Below are 14,892 nucleotides of genomic sequence, written 5' to 3'. Positions count from 1 at the left end.
TGTTCATCACAGCAGGTGACCCCTTTTCTAGTTACATAGTCATTTATTACATTGTCAGCAGCTTTATCATTCTCCAGCATCAGTTTTAAGGTTGCACGTTAGTAGTGGCCTTCGTTTCAGAGAGGATTCCTGAGCAGAAGGTTGCATCATGACAGCATTCTTACATTAACTTCATGTGTGTGACTTTGTAAAACCGCTTTAGTAAATGTTACAACCAATGTTGGAGATAAATTGCACAGTAAAATCAACATGCAGTTCCACAGAAAAGGAAACAACATAAAACGTCCCTGTATTTCTATTTTCAGTTTTGTCTTTTTGAACTTAAACAAGGTGTTAACCCCCAACTGGGCTAATGCAGCTTCACCGCGGAGCTAAGTGTCGGTGGAAACGTGCATTCATGTTCAGTGAATCCACTCTGGTAAAGCTGTGATAGTTTTGGGTTTCTAGTAGCTTTCAAAGCTTGAAAATACCACATGTTGTTGAGTTCACTGGCAACCTGACCAAGCCAAACATTTCTCCATGGAAGAATTTGGTTTTCACCCAAGGTAAATGTGCCCGTTTTGTGGATTAAAGTCCAGTGCAGGCAGATCCTCTATGATAATATAATACAAAACCACTTAGTTTAATCAAGTCAACAATACTGCATGTCTTAAATTGTGATTTAGCAGTCAGATCATAGCCAGCTGTGTATAATAATAAAATATTCATAATTTTATTTATGGAGAGCACCTTGCAAGCTACAGTTACAAAATACTTTCCATTAAAACTAAAGTATTAAAATTCAGATCAGAAGTCTATAATGTGATTTTTTAATAGTTGCAAAACATCAGCTAAGACAAAGACGCATAGTGACACAAACTAAGTTGCTGGTGCAGTGACCAAACTAAGGAACCAATATCTGTAGAGTCAGCTACTTGTAAGCAGTGATAAAGTGATCACTGACAGACTTATTGCTGACTCTGAGAAATCTGCTGATTTCATTAGAAGAGGCTTCTTTATGTGACCAGCAAGGAAGGACGTGGCCTAACCAGAGCAGTCTTTAAGTTAAACTGAAAATGGAAAAGAGAAGAAAGAGTTCAAATAGCTTGAGGAGAGCGGTTTCTGTGAGGTATCCCTAAGCTTTGGAGCGCTCCACTGCTGCGCTGTAGACTGCTGGGAACACGCTGACACAGAGTCGGCCGAGGAAGTCTGGCGCATGCAGAGTTTGTGTTGCTCAGGGTTCGCGTCGTTGCCCTTAAGTGAACAAGCGCACACACCTCCCACCTGCACCATCAACCCACACACACGCACACCAAGTCCTCGTTAATCACATCCCTTGAGCAGATGCCCCTGCTGTCTGAGAGGTCAAAGGTCACTGAGATGAAAGTCAGGCGGTGTGGATGAGAAAGGTGGTTTTTCAAAAACATTTTAATGATACTTCTTGTTTTATCAGCTGTTTTGACAATATCACTGTGTGCCATTTCTCTGCAGGTTGTGGCTGCAGTAGGTGAATTTGCTGATGATCCACTTGCCTCAGGTAAGTTCAGTTTTGCTTGTTTGGTTGGACTTTAACTCTTTACCTCTGCTTCACTACATGGATGGAAAGTAACTAAATACATTCTCTCACATACTGTACTCCTCTCCTGAAAAATACACCTTACTATATAATATGTCGTAAAAGTGAAGTCCGACCACCTCCTGAAACATGTGCCTTACTATAGTATGTGGTACTGAGGAAGTTCAGCCGCTGCCCCCTAGTACGCATGTGCAGTGGACCCCAGAATGTGGAAGCAACCCCGGAAGAAAAACAAATTTGCCGTGTGCGCCAGGTGAGTAACATTGAGCAGGGAAAATAAAAAGAATGAATGTATTAACATTATGCAAAAACATTCTCACAATACAGACATTGAAATATCTCCTACCTTTCCCCCTTAATACATCTGTGGGAAGAATGGTCTCCATCTTGTGGTTTGGTATCCAGCTGTTAAAATATATTGATGGGACGTACAAGGGTTGAATTTAGTTTATTGTTATAATCGGTCCTGTTGGTGTTTGGGTCTGGTTTGGCAGCATGAAAACACTCTACTGGAGGCACACAAAGTTGTGTTGGTTCCTTACAATGTAAACCACATGCCCAGGTAACGTTAACATTAGCACCTGATCAGTGCTGTTACACACGCGAAGCCTGTCACTATTTCCTTTTATTTTTCACTGCTGATATCTTTAGTGACAAGTGTTTGAATGTCTTTTCTTTACTATCAATGTTTAAACATGGCAGATGGGTTTTATTTTGACTTCTAAATAAGTCAGCAACTAATAATAATGTTGAGAAAACAAGTTAAAGCTGTAGAAACCTGCAGTCCATACAGAACATGCTCTTATTCATCCTCTAAAACAGTTGTTATAAATCTGAAGGCTTGCCAGACTTAGAATTTAGCCTTAGATTTTTTCAGGTGAATAACTGGACACCTTTATTTCTCTGAAAACTACTAGAGAGAATAAAATGTTTGGTTGAACTGATCATACAGCAGTGGCTGGAAAGATAAATCTGAGAGAACTTCTTTTACTTTTGTTAACTTATTTTAAGTTAGAGTAACACATTTTTACAATGCAATGCCTACATAAATAAGTAACACATTGTCCAAATAACAGAAGCTTATTTAATATAACATGAAAGGATAAAGTGAAATATGATTCGGTGACATTTGCTTTATGAGGTCAACACTGCTTTCAGGTTCTGTCCTTATGGCTTCCACATCATTCCTTCCAGACATTCGTACCATCATCCATCAGATCCAACAGATGCCTTGTTACAGGTAACAGTGCTACATTCAAAATGTTGCTTAAATAATAGTGCAAAGGCATTAGCAGTGAAATATACCTAAATTACCAAAAGTAAAAGTAGTCACTGTGCAGGATAATAATAGAATGCATTTCACATTGATGTATTTTATTTGATTATAATTTCTGGTGCATTATTTTAATGTTGTAGCTGATAAAGGTAGGGATCATTTTAACTGTTAAAATTTGAACTTCTTGTGAGTAGCTTGCAAATTTCTCACCTGAGATGCCTAAAGTCTCATGATTAGGCTTGTACTGTATTTCCTTAGCATAGGCTAGGAAAATTAAGGAAAGATCAGGTGAATAGGGGAGGAGAGGCTCAGCTGTGCAAGAAATATGAATGAATTAGAGCAAACAATTGTCATTAAACCTCCTGTTTAGCCTCAAAGTGCATCATATACTGAGAAACCTGAATAAAGAATGCAATAGCCCTTTAATGATTATGTGCATTTAGTAAGAGCTGTTGACTTTTCCTGCATTCTTGATGGTTTTTATGAAATGTTAGTTTGTACAGGTTTCTGTGATCAGAGTAATTGTAAATTGTTATAACTAGGACAGATATTATAGGACTAACTCCCCCCATGTATCTTTTCAATAGGCCACAGAAGCATGGACAAGAACTTGCACAGTGTAAATAGTCTCGGGCGTGTTGTGAGGAGGACCGACAGTGTTCTGGGCCACCGTCACTCCTACATGTGGACATCAACGGCAAGTTGATGAGGTGAGAAACATATTCTAAAGTTGTGGTGGTTCAAGTGAGAGAGTGTGAGAACTATACTAGCACTGACAAGTTCAGGTCAGACTGTAATTTAAATAAATAAAATAAATTGTAATGAAAATTCTCATTTTTATAACTAACATGGAACACAATGTAATTGCATACAACACTTCATTGTTTGTTCCAATCTGACCCATTTTTCTGCTGACAGACTTCTGAGTTTGATATATGGATGTTTTAACACAGCAGCTGTAAGGTTTGCATATTAGCACCTTTCCACATGCTTTCACTCTGCATTTGTATCCACCACGTTTGTACACAGGGTCAGAACGAACTGTAGTGTAACGGTTTCATTTACTGTAGGATAATGAAGCTTTAGTAAAAACTTTGTGTCCTATCTGTAGTGTTTATGGCAAACATTGTCATAACTACATAGTGACTGACCTTCATTGCTCTCAAGCAAAACACAAGTTGATAGTACAGCTGGCAAATACAATTATCTTTTAATTCACTGTGGATAAACTCATAAGTAACTTTGAGTAGCCGACTGAGTTAACTCTAAATGTATTGTCACAGATCCTGATCCTCCAAACGGCCAAAAACAAGGCATCCATGGCTCTGGGGTTCTTTCTTAAAGCTGCAAAGAAACCCGACTTTCCATCCAGGTATTCTACGCCGTCTTGTTTTGCTTTTGATATTAACATTTAATATGTGAACAATTAAAATGTTTAATTTAGTAACTTCTGTGCACTTAAAACTACATCAGTGTTCAATTTTATAGCAGTATGTTAAACAATTCTCTAAAATATCAAATTAGGCTTCATCGTAGTAGTTACTCCTGCTTTTCAGACTGCATGTGGGTTTTCAGTCATTGTAAGGGCAGTTTGAAAGCTGACAACTTTACTACAGTCAACCTTGTAGAATTTAAGAATATTTGTTTAATACTGAAACACTGCACATCTTAACTTGATTGCAATTTTGTTTTAGTGCATGTTCAAACGTGAGTGGGGACAGTGGACCTGAGATTGTGGATGTTGGAGGCTGCGGTAAGGGAAGCTTCAGGGAGAAGTGTCCCCAGCCACAGAACATCTTAAAGTGAGCAGTTTTCAGATTTCTTTTTATTTTTCATTTTGATTTCCCTTAATTGGTTTACATCCTTCAGTGGAATGTCCTCTGCACTTTGTGGTAAGGTGGACCAAATGTTTACACAACAAAATAACTGTCTATTTTGTCTTTGTTTTCCCCCACAGCCTGCCTCCAATCCAAGATGATCTCGACACTGAGGGATGGAACAACCCTTCACAGGACGCAGCTGTGGAAAATGGGAAGACTCAGTCATGTCAACCCACATGAGGACATTGAGGTAAGAGAAACTGACAGTTTTTATTAATATTTTCATTTCATTCCGTAGTAGAATAAAGTGTTGTATGCAGTTATATTGTGTTCCATGTTATAAAAATTTGAGAATCTTCATTACAATTTATATCAAAGTTGCTCAAACACTTTTGAAATGAGTTTGTCAGGAAAAAAAGAGCTGAGAAATTACACTGACCTGAACTTGTCGGTGCTAGTATAGTTCTCTCTCACTGTTGTACGATTCTGGACGATTGTCTGGCCATGGAATGACTGGTTAAGGATTGAGCATGATATGCTCTATAATTTCAACCCATCACACTGTTTTTGACAGGTTTGCTTCATTTTGAACAAAAGGCTTTTAGCAGGCACATTTGTACCTGGGCAGTGAATATCCCTTCATATATGCAGAATGGACACTGCAAAGGTCCAAGTCAACATCTATTTACACAAAATCAAAAAAAAAAACCCATACAACTGACACAGTCAGTTGTATGTCTACAAGTCTACAAGAGCAGCTCTAAGACTCAATTAATGTCTGGAATTAAAGCCTTGTTCCTCAGTGAGGACTTACCAGTGTGACCGGCTGAAGATGGTGCTGCAGGGTGGAGCTGCACCACGAGTCCTGGCTGGACTTGTTCTGGTTTTGGGCTGGAAGCTCCTGAAGCACCTCCCAGAGGGTAGGAGGTCAAACAGTTTGTGAGCAGTGTGAGAGGAGTCCTTGAGAATGCTGCTAGCACAGTGGAGACAGCCCTGTGGACACTCTCAGTGGCTGGAAGTGGAGTCCTTGTGATGCGTTGGGCAATTTTCACCACCCGCTGCAGCGCCTTGTGGTCGTAGACAGAGTGGTTTCCATACCAGACTGTGATACAGCTGGTCAGGATGCTCTCGATGGCACAGTGGTAGAAGTTCACCAGGATGGCTGAAGACAGGTGGTTCTTTTTCAGTGTCCTCAGGAAGAAGAGGCGCTGGTGACCCTTCTTAATCAGGCGTCAGGTGTTGTGGTCCAGGATAAATCCTCTGAGATGTGGGTCCCCAGGAGATACGTTCAACAGCCAACCCTGTTAATATGGATGGGGTCGTGTGTGCCTCCCTTCTCCCTCCTGTAGTCCACAATGAGCTCCTTGGTCTTGTTGGTGTTAAGGAGCAGGTTATTGTCAGCGCACCACACAGCCAGGTGCTGTACCTCCTCCCTGTAGGCTGTCTCATCATTGTCGCTGATGAGGCCATTCACCGTGGTGTTGTCTGCAAACTTGATGATGGTGATGGAGCTATGCAGAGGCCTGCAGTCATGGGTGAAAAGGGAGTAGAGGAATGGGCTCAGCACACAGCCCTGTGGTACGCCGGTGTTGAGGATAATGGTGGAGGAGCAGGTGCTGTCTGACCTAACATGCCGAGGCCTGTTGGTCAGAAAGTCCAGAATCCAGTTGCAGAGGGAGGTGCTGATGCCCAGGTCACCAAGTTTGATGGTTAACTTGGAGGGGATGACCATGTTAAATGCTGAGCTTAAGTCCACGAACAGCATTCTTGCATAAGTGTTGTCGTCCAGGTGTCTGAGTACAGAGTGAGTGCTATGGAGACTAATAAAGAACAGGATAATAATAGTGTGGATGCTGAGTCAGCATCCACACAATAAAGTCTAAGTACTTTTTTCACCAATGTGAAAATGCTAGTCTAGTATACTAGATAAATTAATGTAATAAACACACTGACAAATGGATAAGATAATGTAATCTAAACATGAAAAAGACAAGATTAGTAACCTTGACATGACTGAAATAAAGTAAAAAAAAATAAGTCAAGACAAAATATTCAACTCTTTTCCATTTATTCCATACTTGCTTGTTGGCATTTTTGCAACTTTAATAGTATTTAGTTTAGTTTCATTAGTGGTAATACAACAGCTTTAACAGTGTGTCTCTCTCAATTTAGAGTTCTGCTTATAAAATACAAAACAAAGTAGCAACAATATCTGCAGTGTGTGGACTATGGACAGGTCAGTGTAGTAGCCAGGCATCTGAGGGTTTGAACATCTGGCTCGATGAGGGAGAAGTCACCAAGTAATACTGTTGCCTCGCTTTTTACTGCCACAGTACTCTTGAGCTCTTCCTTGAAAAATACATTTTATCGGTCCTAAATCATGCAACTAAAGCTAATTTGCATCTAAAACTATAAGGACATCTTGATGCATTGGACAAGTACAGTGTTCACCATAAAATAACATTTGACACATTTTGTCAAGATGCAGACCTCAGTTACATAAAAGAGAGCAATTTATTAAGAGATTTCAACTCATCATTATGATTTTGTAGCCCCCCCCCCCCAATTTTCAACTTGTAAATGTCAACAACACTGATCAGTCCTCATTTTGATTCCACAAAAGAGTGTTACTTTAGGCTACTAGCAGCGTACAGCATTGTTATTAGTGTCACAGGAAAAGAGTAAGAGGAGTTTAAGTTAGTTTTCGTCCTTACTGAACATCCACGGTACACGATGTTCAGTAAACTGTGTCCAGAGTCCAAACACCACAAGAAAAAAAGAACCAAAACAGCAAAGCCACATTCAGCAACGGCGGCCCTGTTCCCTTATACTAAGACCTAAAAATGATGCACATCTGCATAAACTTGATTTCACAGTGCCAGCATGCACAAGTGACCACAGACTCAGAAACACACATGATGTTGCCTAATACATCAAACACGGTGTAATCACATGTCCTCCCTTACACTTAAATTCCCTTTTGACACATTGTAACAATCCCTTTATAAAGCGCTGTGATTCACACACACACAATGCAATTATTGCACCTAGGTTCAAGAAAAAAAAAGGCAACAAAAAACCCATATTAGTTTACAAAATAATCTAAAGTGAATGTAATTATTTTCTGTGCTTCAGTTGAGCAAGTTTGTGTGTGTACAAGTGCACACACACAGGCACAGCTTGGCATACGTTTATGGAAGACATAAATGTGTGGACATGGCATTAGTACAATGTTCAGAATACAAATAAGTCTCTCTCTAGTCATCCAGGCAAAACACTATACTATATACTGTAGCAGTTTCCAGATCAGGAGATTCTTTAGAACCCAGTTATTTATACATGCTCAGACAACATCCTGTAATTATAATGTAATGGGAGATGGAGGAATGGGTTACCATGTTTGTACCACATCCCCCTTTTAAATCCCAAGCACTCACTGTGTTTTCTATCAGGTATTATGATGTGGGAATAAGGTTGCCAGATCAGAGGAGCCATTCAAGTGTTCACAGGTTGTATATTAAGAAGGAAAAGGGTCGCCATGTTGCGCCAACACCCCCCTTTATTAGTAAGTAAAATTCAGTTCATTCACCACCTATATTTGTTTTTCTTTCCCCAGACCTTGAGTGCAGTGCTTTTCTAGTTGCAATATTAAAATGTTACAACCTAAAATGACTTTATACTATGGAAGATGGCCCTCGCTAATGGACATTCAATACATTTTGCTGTTGTGCCACATTAAGGGAGAGCGATAGGGAAGATGTTAAAGGTTGACAGCGACAGAAATGAGAAGCTCGTAGAGTAAATTCTGTCAAAAACACAAGTTAACCGACTAGAGACTCACTGACTTTTGGCACACAACTCCTGTAAAAATCTACTGTAACTTACAGAATTTGCCTGTCTTCGCATTTTACAGATAAGAATACGCTGGTAACAAGGCTCAAGAACATCCAGCAACTGGAGCAACAAAGTGTTCATGGCAGCTGGAAATGGTAAGATTGCTCTCAAACCTCAAGAACAAGAAGGAATAATTGCTCTGCAAACACTTTAATCAAGCATAATTTAGTTGCAGATTTAACTTTTCCTCACTGTACTTGCCATTTTTCATTCTTAAAGGATAAGCCTGGTCATTTTCTATATTAAGTGTTTCAGCACTCCCCATAACAATGATTTGCCTCTACTCACTGCTAATGTCTGTCAGTCCTGGATTAATTTATTTGTCTGTGCCTTAGACCACCACTGATGTCCAAACAATTAAAAACACATCAGGGAAATACACCGCTGCACTGGGTTACATGTCTCCTCATTACAAAACACAAGACTCTAATATTTGTTAAAAATATCCAGAGATTTCTGTGCATGGGCCTCTCACTCTTGTTTACTTCAGACACTGTAAAAAGCTGTGGCAGTTCCAAGGCTTTGGGCAAACAGTTTTAATAAACGTCAGGGTCTGGTGTTTCGCAATGAGGAATCACCACCCAGTGCAGCAGTGTTCTTCACTGATGTGTTTTTAATCATTTTGAACAACAATGGAGGTCTGTGGTACAGATGAAGCTTTTACTTTTTATCATTTATATTCTGAAATGCTTGTATTACTGATTTTGAAGCTGCTGAACTGATAGTATGTGCTTAAATATGATCATAGAAATAAAACCAATGATTAAACTGTTTGCTCTACTTGCTTGTTCTACACCGGTCAGAACTCTTCCAGATTCCAGCTGCTTTTAAAATTAAAATCAAATCCAAGTTTGGGGAGAAGGTGAGTGTCCATTTCTTATTGTCAACAAATCTTCTGAAAAGACCAAAACTAACAGTCCACTGGTTTCTAAGTTATGAATGTGTCATGGGTTTTTAAATAACAGTAGAGCTCCATGGCACAGAGGAAGAAGACATATCAGACTTTTGTTTCAATATCTCTTACTGTAAGAATCTATTCTTTTTTTATGTAATTTGCTGATTAAAAAAAAAATACATAGAATATCACCAGCCTTTATCCTTAAATATCAGCTCTTAGGATGTGCTGGCATCAGACTAATTAGACTCTTGCTTATCTTCAGCCAGTAAGGTTACCTCATTACAGTTGGGCACGAATTTAGATGAACTGACAGAATATGAGCTTCCGTTTTTTTTTTCTTTTTCTTTTAAAGTTCAGCTTGTGTACAAAGAGACATTTAGAACAACAAACAGGATTTAGGACAGTTTCTCGAACCCTAGTTCTCAATACTAAAGCAACAAACAGCATTACTCATTTGAGTCCTGATAAGTGGCAGAACCTCGCTCGCAGGAAGTGAAGCTTGTGGAGTCCAGTGAAGTTAAGGTGCATCAGTCGTCCAATGGTTGCAGTAGAGTAGAACATGTCTATGTCATCTGCTTCTTATCAGGTTGGATATCAGTCAGCTGGATGGTGGGTTTGGGCCTGCTGGCCAATCAGGTGACTTACTTTAGGTGTGGTGCTGTGCAATGAGGTTGCGAAGCTGTTTGATGATGGTGTCGATGAGTTTCTGTCTGTCTCTGTCTGTCTTCCTTAACTGGGCAAAGACGTTGTTCTTCCTGCTCATTTCCCTCATTCTGGAGACAGAGAAGTAGTAGTTATTATGGAAGAAAGCCAATCAGGAGAGGATCAAGAAAAACAAGGGTAATGTATTTAGTTGTGTGTGTGTGTGTATTATGTTCTCAGTCTTCAAAGCTGCTAGTTTACCAGTATGCACTAAACAGTTCATCTGATACATTTAGGAAAAACACACAAAATGCGTAATCACTCAGTTTAGTCTGAGCCTTAAAGGATAGCACTGTATTTCCCATAAAAGTGGGTATGGTTTGCTATCACTGCCTCCGTTGTAGAGATTTAACAAGAAGGAAACAAGAATTTGTATTAAAAGTCATCACTAGGTCAATGGCTCAGCCTCCTAGAGAGCTCAGAATGAACATGTTTTCAATCAAATCATTTCTCACACTTATCTCTGAGTCAGATGGAAAGGAAGTACAAGATGTAGCTGTTTTGGAACCATTACAGCCAACATCAGGTCAGCCAGCAAGATGACCCAGATGTATAATCCTAAGCAGTTAGGTGTATTGGCTACCGCAGCTGTATTTTCTTTCCTTCTGACTCAGAGATAAGCATGAGAAATTATTTGACTGAAATCGTGTTCATTCTGAACACTCTGAGGCTAACCAAGATGGCCCCACTGACACTTTTTAATGCAGCTTTTATGTCTTCCATTATCTCTGCAAGTTATAGAGTCACCATACACCCTTTTAGGGGAAACAGCAGGTAAAAAAGGGTTATCCTTTAAACCCAAGCATGCTCAGTACAGACACATCTCCAGTGTTCCCCTACCATTATGTTAGCCAGGGATCCTTTCTCCTGCATATCTCAGGAGGCACTCTAATTTCCTCACTATGTACTTCATTACAGCTTTCTCACTACTTCACTTCTTGCATCATCTTAGTTATAATCCTAATAGAAAAACCGAATTTTGGGGATGATGATGATATCTCCCCCATTTCCTGGCGTCCTGACTCCTCCTCGCCATAGCATTTGTGTAGTGCCTCACTAGGCGGATAGCATTAAGGGCCTTGCCTAAGGGCCCAAGCTGAGGCTGTGCCCTGACAGTGAATCAAACCCCAACTTGCCTCACCAAAGTCAGTGGTGGTAACCACTGAGCTACCCACTGGCTGTATAGGGACACATTTTGAACTTTTACTGGTTTCTGTTTCTCAGATACACTACTGGTTAAACACCAGCATAGCAAGGAAAAGGGGGGTGCTTGATTTGATGCACGGCCTCTCCCTACTAAGGGCCCACGCTGAATATTGACCAATCAGACCTGTTTTTACATGGGGAAAGCATGAGAACACATTATTTTAAGAACTCTTTATCACTCCATGCACATCTGATGTATTTGTCATAACATTTAAGGCTATTGTTTCAAATACATCAAGATTGTTTTCTCTCCCACCACCACTGCAGGAGAGGTTCTGGCCACTTCACAGAGTACCAGGTAGATAGTGGCCCCCCCGCACTGTAGCCAGATGACACAGCAAAGCTGCATGAAACTGCCATGGAGGCAGGGCAGGCTCAAAGCTGTTATAATTTTCATCCTATGACTGTTATTATGCCATTTTATTACGTTTTAATGGTTTTTCCAGGCGAGAAAATAACTAGTTTTTGAATATGTGGTCAATCTATTCACGTAATGCCAGTTACTTGGCAACTGCAATAAACATTGTTTTTCTTTTTGTGACCAGGATGTGTGTGCATTTAGCCACTTTTGTGACAATAAACGCATACATAAAACAAGACTGTTTCTATTTCTTGTATATACAGGCTTGAGCAGCAATCTAACTAGTATTTATACATGCCAGAATCCATCATTGCACACACATAGCAGCAACAATACTCACGGCTTAAATCGCCTGTCAAAACACAACAGAGACAAGAGCATGTGAGATGAAGGTAAAGAGAGATGTCTGGAAAAAGAAATGGCTTTGAGTAACTGTCCACTGTCACTTTCCATTAAACAAACATGCTTATTTGCCGTCTTTCTGAGAGTGAGATGGGAACATTAAGGTGAGAATCTAGTCAAATCTAACTGTTTGGCCATAAAACGTCTTTTTTTTTTTTCAGTTAACAGAACAAAACCAAAACAGATTTCATTCACAACAACATAGAACTAAATAAAAGACATTTTTGGTGGTTTGGCTGGAAAATGAATAATTGATTATCAAAATAGCTGCAGATTACTTGTCTTAAGTGACTAATCAGAGAAAACTAAGTCTTGTGTCCAAGAGGTGGTTAAAGATGAGCACAGGCTTCAGACTCTGTACAGCCTTAAACCCCCAGTTTAAGTACCATCAGTGAACTTTACAGGTGTTGGTAGATATATTAAAAAGGTGGGTGGGGTGGGGGTGCACAGATATTCTGGCTCTAACTTCTTCAGTGTGCAAAAGTCTGTCAGTTTCACAGTTGAGCCCATTTAACTTTCCACCAACAGTGTCAGACAACTTATTACCAACAGATGCACCAAGTGGTTGTAACCTGAGGTCTCCTCAGGTTTGCTTCTCTGAGAAATATCCTAAATTTAACCACCAAAAACAAAATCATACTCACAGAGCTATATGTAGGTTACACAGACCAAATGGCAATTAAAACAAGTAAACAATTATGAATGTGGATTAAGTAGGCAATTCTAAAAACAATCTTCAGCCGCTATGAAGCCAATGCTCCACTAAGGCACCAAACAAAGTTCATCTTTAAAATAATCCAAAATTTACTGTAGCATGTTTGTTGGAACTAAAGTTGTTGGAAGAAGGGGGATATTTATCAAAAGGTCTCCCTATATGGTCTGTGGCACTATCATGAAAACAGGTCACTTAAATTCAATTTCAGATCAATTCATGCATAATCTGCTCTACACGGAATGTTGTGAAATCTACACAGGAAAAATATCTTGCCAATTAACAAAAATCACCATTAGACAGGCAGATATATCCATCTAAAGTCTGTCCGAGTAGAAAAAGTGATGCAACCATACAGGGGTGGTAAACTAGAAAGACTAGTGTACTACGATAACAAAATGAACCCTATTGGTTTTTCATATTTAACTCATTGTCCCATGCTAATTTGGAAGAGGAATTTGACCCGTCTCTGAGAATACCTCTGTTTACAGGAAGCCACTTGGTGCACCTGTTGGCAATAAGTCAGCTGACATTCACTGTTGATGAAAAGTTAAAATGATTTCACACTAAAGAAGGCAGAGCTTAAACATACATTTCCCCTTATCTGTGACAATTTGAACTAAATAAAATGACCCACCTCAGTAATTTGGATGTGTGGACCCTATTTTTTTGTGCTTTGAACTAAACGTTAGCCATTTCCCCCATATATCCTGCAGTATATCCTGTGTTTATGGTAAGCTAAAATAACAATGACCTGGCTACAGCTACACACTTAATACTGAGACAGGGTGACACCAGTTTTCTCATCTAACTCTCAGAAAGAAAGCCAATCAGTACACTTTCTGGGCTTTTCTCTTTAATATAAAGCACATTTAGGTTAGATGTAATAAAAAGTATATAGACTGCAAATAAAACAGCCTTTAAATCTATAAAATCTCCAAAGATCATCCCTAAACCAGAGAAAAGCAGTAAATTCTCACATTTATGAAACTGGAACCAGCAAATATTTGGCAGTTATCTTATTAATGAACTGTCCAACCTGCTGAATAACCTACGAGTTGTTTCAGCAGTACTTAACAGATTACAAGAAAGAGGTGGAATCTGGGAATAATGGACCAGGAGGACAGATAAATCAGAATGAAGAAAGAATGAGAAACTCAAAAGGACTACTCACTTCTCCAGCAGGGCCAGTGCAGTGTGTGGGTTGACTCTCAGGTATCTGCAGGTGGGTTTACCGTAGTCAGCCAGGTATGTCGACCAGTCCCACTGAGTGAACAGGTCCAGTAACTAGATAAAGACAGACAGAGACATAAAAAAGATGTTTCCTGTTTACTTACAGCAAATAAATGATCCATTAAGCAGTGAGAACATAAACACTGATGTTATCCAGCAGATCACTGGCTCAGCCCACGCCAACATGTCAACATGTTGGGTAAGATCTGGCAAGCAGTTTACAAGCAAGAAAATCTGAGCTTGTAAACTGCTCCAAAACTAGTAAATGTGGGAAGAAATCCTAAGTTTTATTATGATATACAATTACAAAAGCAAATTTCCTCTATGATGTTGTAACCAACAAGTGCTGGTAGTTTCTTTTACTAGCCTAACAAGATGCTGGGCTGGTTACTTTAGACTGAGGGGGCCAAATAACATATGTTGAGTTAATGTAATTGGGTATTTCCCCATGTTTCTAAGTGACTAACAGACATTTTTTCCATGTTCACACACAAATACAACCAAACTCACTTCATTAACACAGACAAACACATTTTTGCAATCGGCTGGCAATCGGGCGACGTACACCCTGGACAGGTCGCCACTCCTATATATATACATACACACACACACACACACACACACACACAGGCCTAAGCAGGCAAACCCCCAAGGCTACAGACATACACAGACTCGTTCTATCTCTGTAAAACACACACAAATACACATATGAGCAGGGAGCCCCAGTGAACTCTGGGTAACACCAAACACACACACATCCAGAGAGAGAGACCATATGTGAGCGAGGGATGAGAGAAGAGGAGGAGGGACAGAGGCAGGGCAAGCGTACCGAG

The 14,892-nt window shown here is 39.8% G+C and overlaps 1 protein-coding gene and 2 long non-coding RNA genes across 5 annotated transcripts in view; 2 read left to right on the top strand and 1 right to left on the bottom strand.

Moving 5' to 3' along the window:
* The window catches only part of LOC109974208 (uncharacterized), a 24,244-nt gene extending 22,454 nt beyond the window's left edge, over nucleotides 1–1,790 (top strand). Inside the window, exons 4-5 of the long non-coding RNA XR_002276938.1 lie at nucleotides 1,471–1,516; nucleotides 1,701–1,790. This is a non-coding gene — a long non-coding RNA (uncharacterized LOC109974208). The remainder of the gene's footprint in view (nucleotides 1–1,470; nucleotides 1,517–1,700) is intronic.
* Nucleotides 1,791–2,772: 982 nt separating this feature from the next.
* On the top strand, nucleotides 2,773–4,872 carry LOC109974205 (uncharacterized). 3 transcript variants are annotated; one of them, XR_002276937.1, is made up of 4 exons: nucleotides 2,773–2,795; nucleotides 4,115–4,203; nucleotides 4,526–4,633; nucleotides 4,789–4,872. It is a non-coding gene; the product is annotated as an uncharacterized LOC109974205 (long non-coding RNA). The 3 variants fall into 3 exon arrangements; XR_002276935.1 differs by lacking the exon at nucleotides 2,773–2,795 and adding an exon at nucleotides 3,405–3,541 and having other exon boundaries at nucleotides 4,789–4,871; XR_002276936.1 differs by lacking the exons at nucleotides 2,773–2,795; nucleotides 4,789–4,872 and adding exons at nucleotides 3,405–3,541; nucleotides 4,729–4,759.
* Nucleotides 4,873–9,206: 4,334 nt separating this feature from the next.
* exoc6b (exocyst complex component 6B) overlaps nucleotides 9,207–14,892 on the bottom strand; it is a 79,959-nt gene continuing 74,273 nt past the window's right edge. The window contains exons 21-22 of the mRNA XM_020624271.1: nucleotides 14,001–14,113; nucleotides 9,207–10,216 (exon numbers count right to left, since the gene is read on the bottom strand). Of these exons, the coding sequence (XP_020479927.1) occupies nucleotides 10,090–10,216; nucleotides 14,001–14,113 (240 nt within the window). The 3' untranslated portion in view covers nucleotides 9,207–10,089. The remainder of the gene's footprint in view (nucleotides 10,217–14,000; nucleotides 14,114–14,892) is intronic.

This window comes from Monopterus albus, unplaced genomic scaffold (genome assembly GCF_001952655.1).
Source record: "Monopterus albus unplaced genomic scaffold, M_albus_1.0 scaffold324.1, whole genome shotgun sequence".
Classification (NCBI taxonomy): Eukaryota; Metazoa; Chordata; class Actinopteri; order Synbranchiformes; family Synbranchidae; genus Monopterus; species Monopterus albus.
Note: the sequence above shows the minus strand (reverse complement) of the source record. Positions and strands in the feature narration are given on the sequence as shown.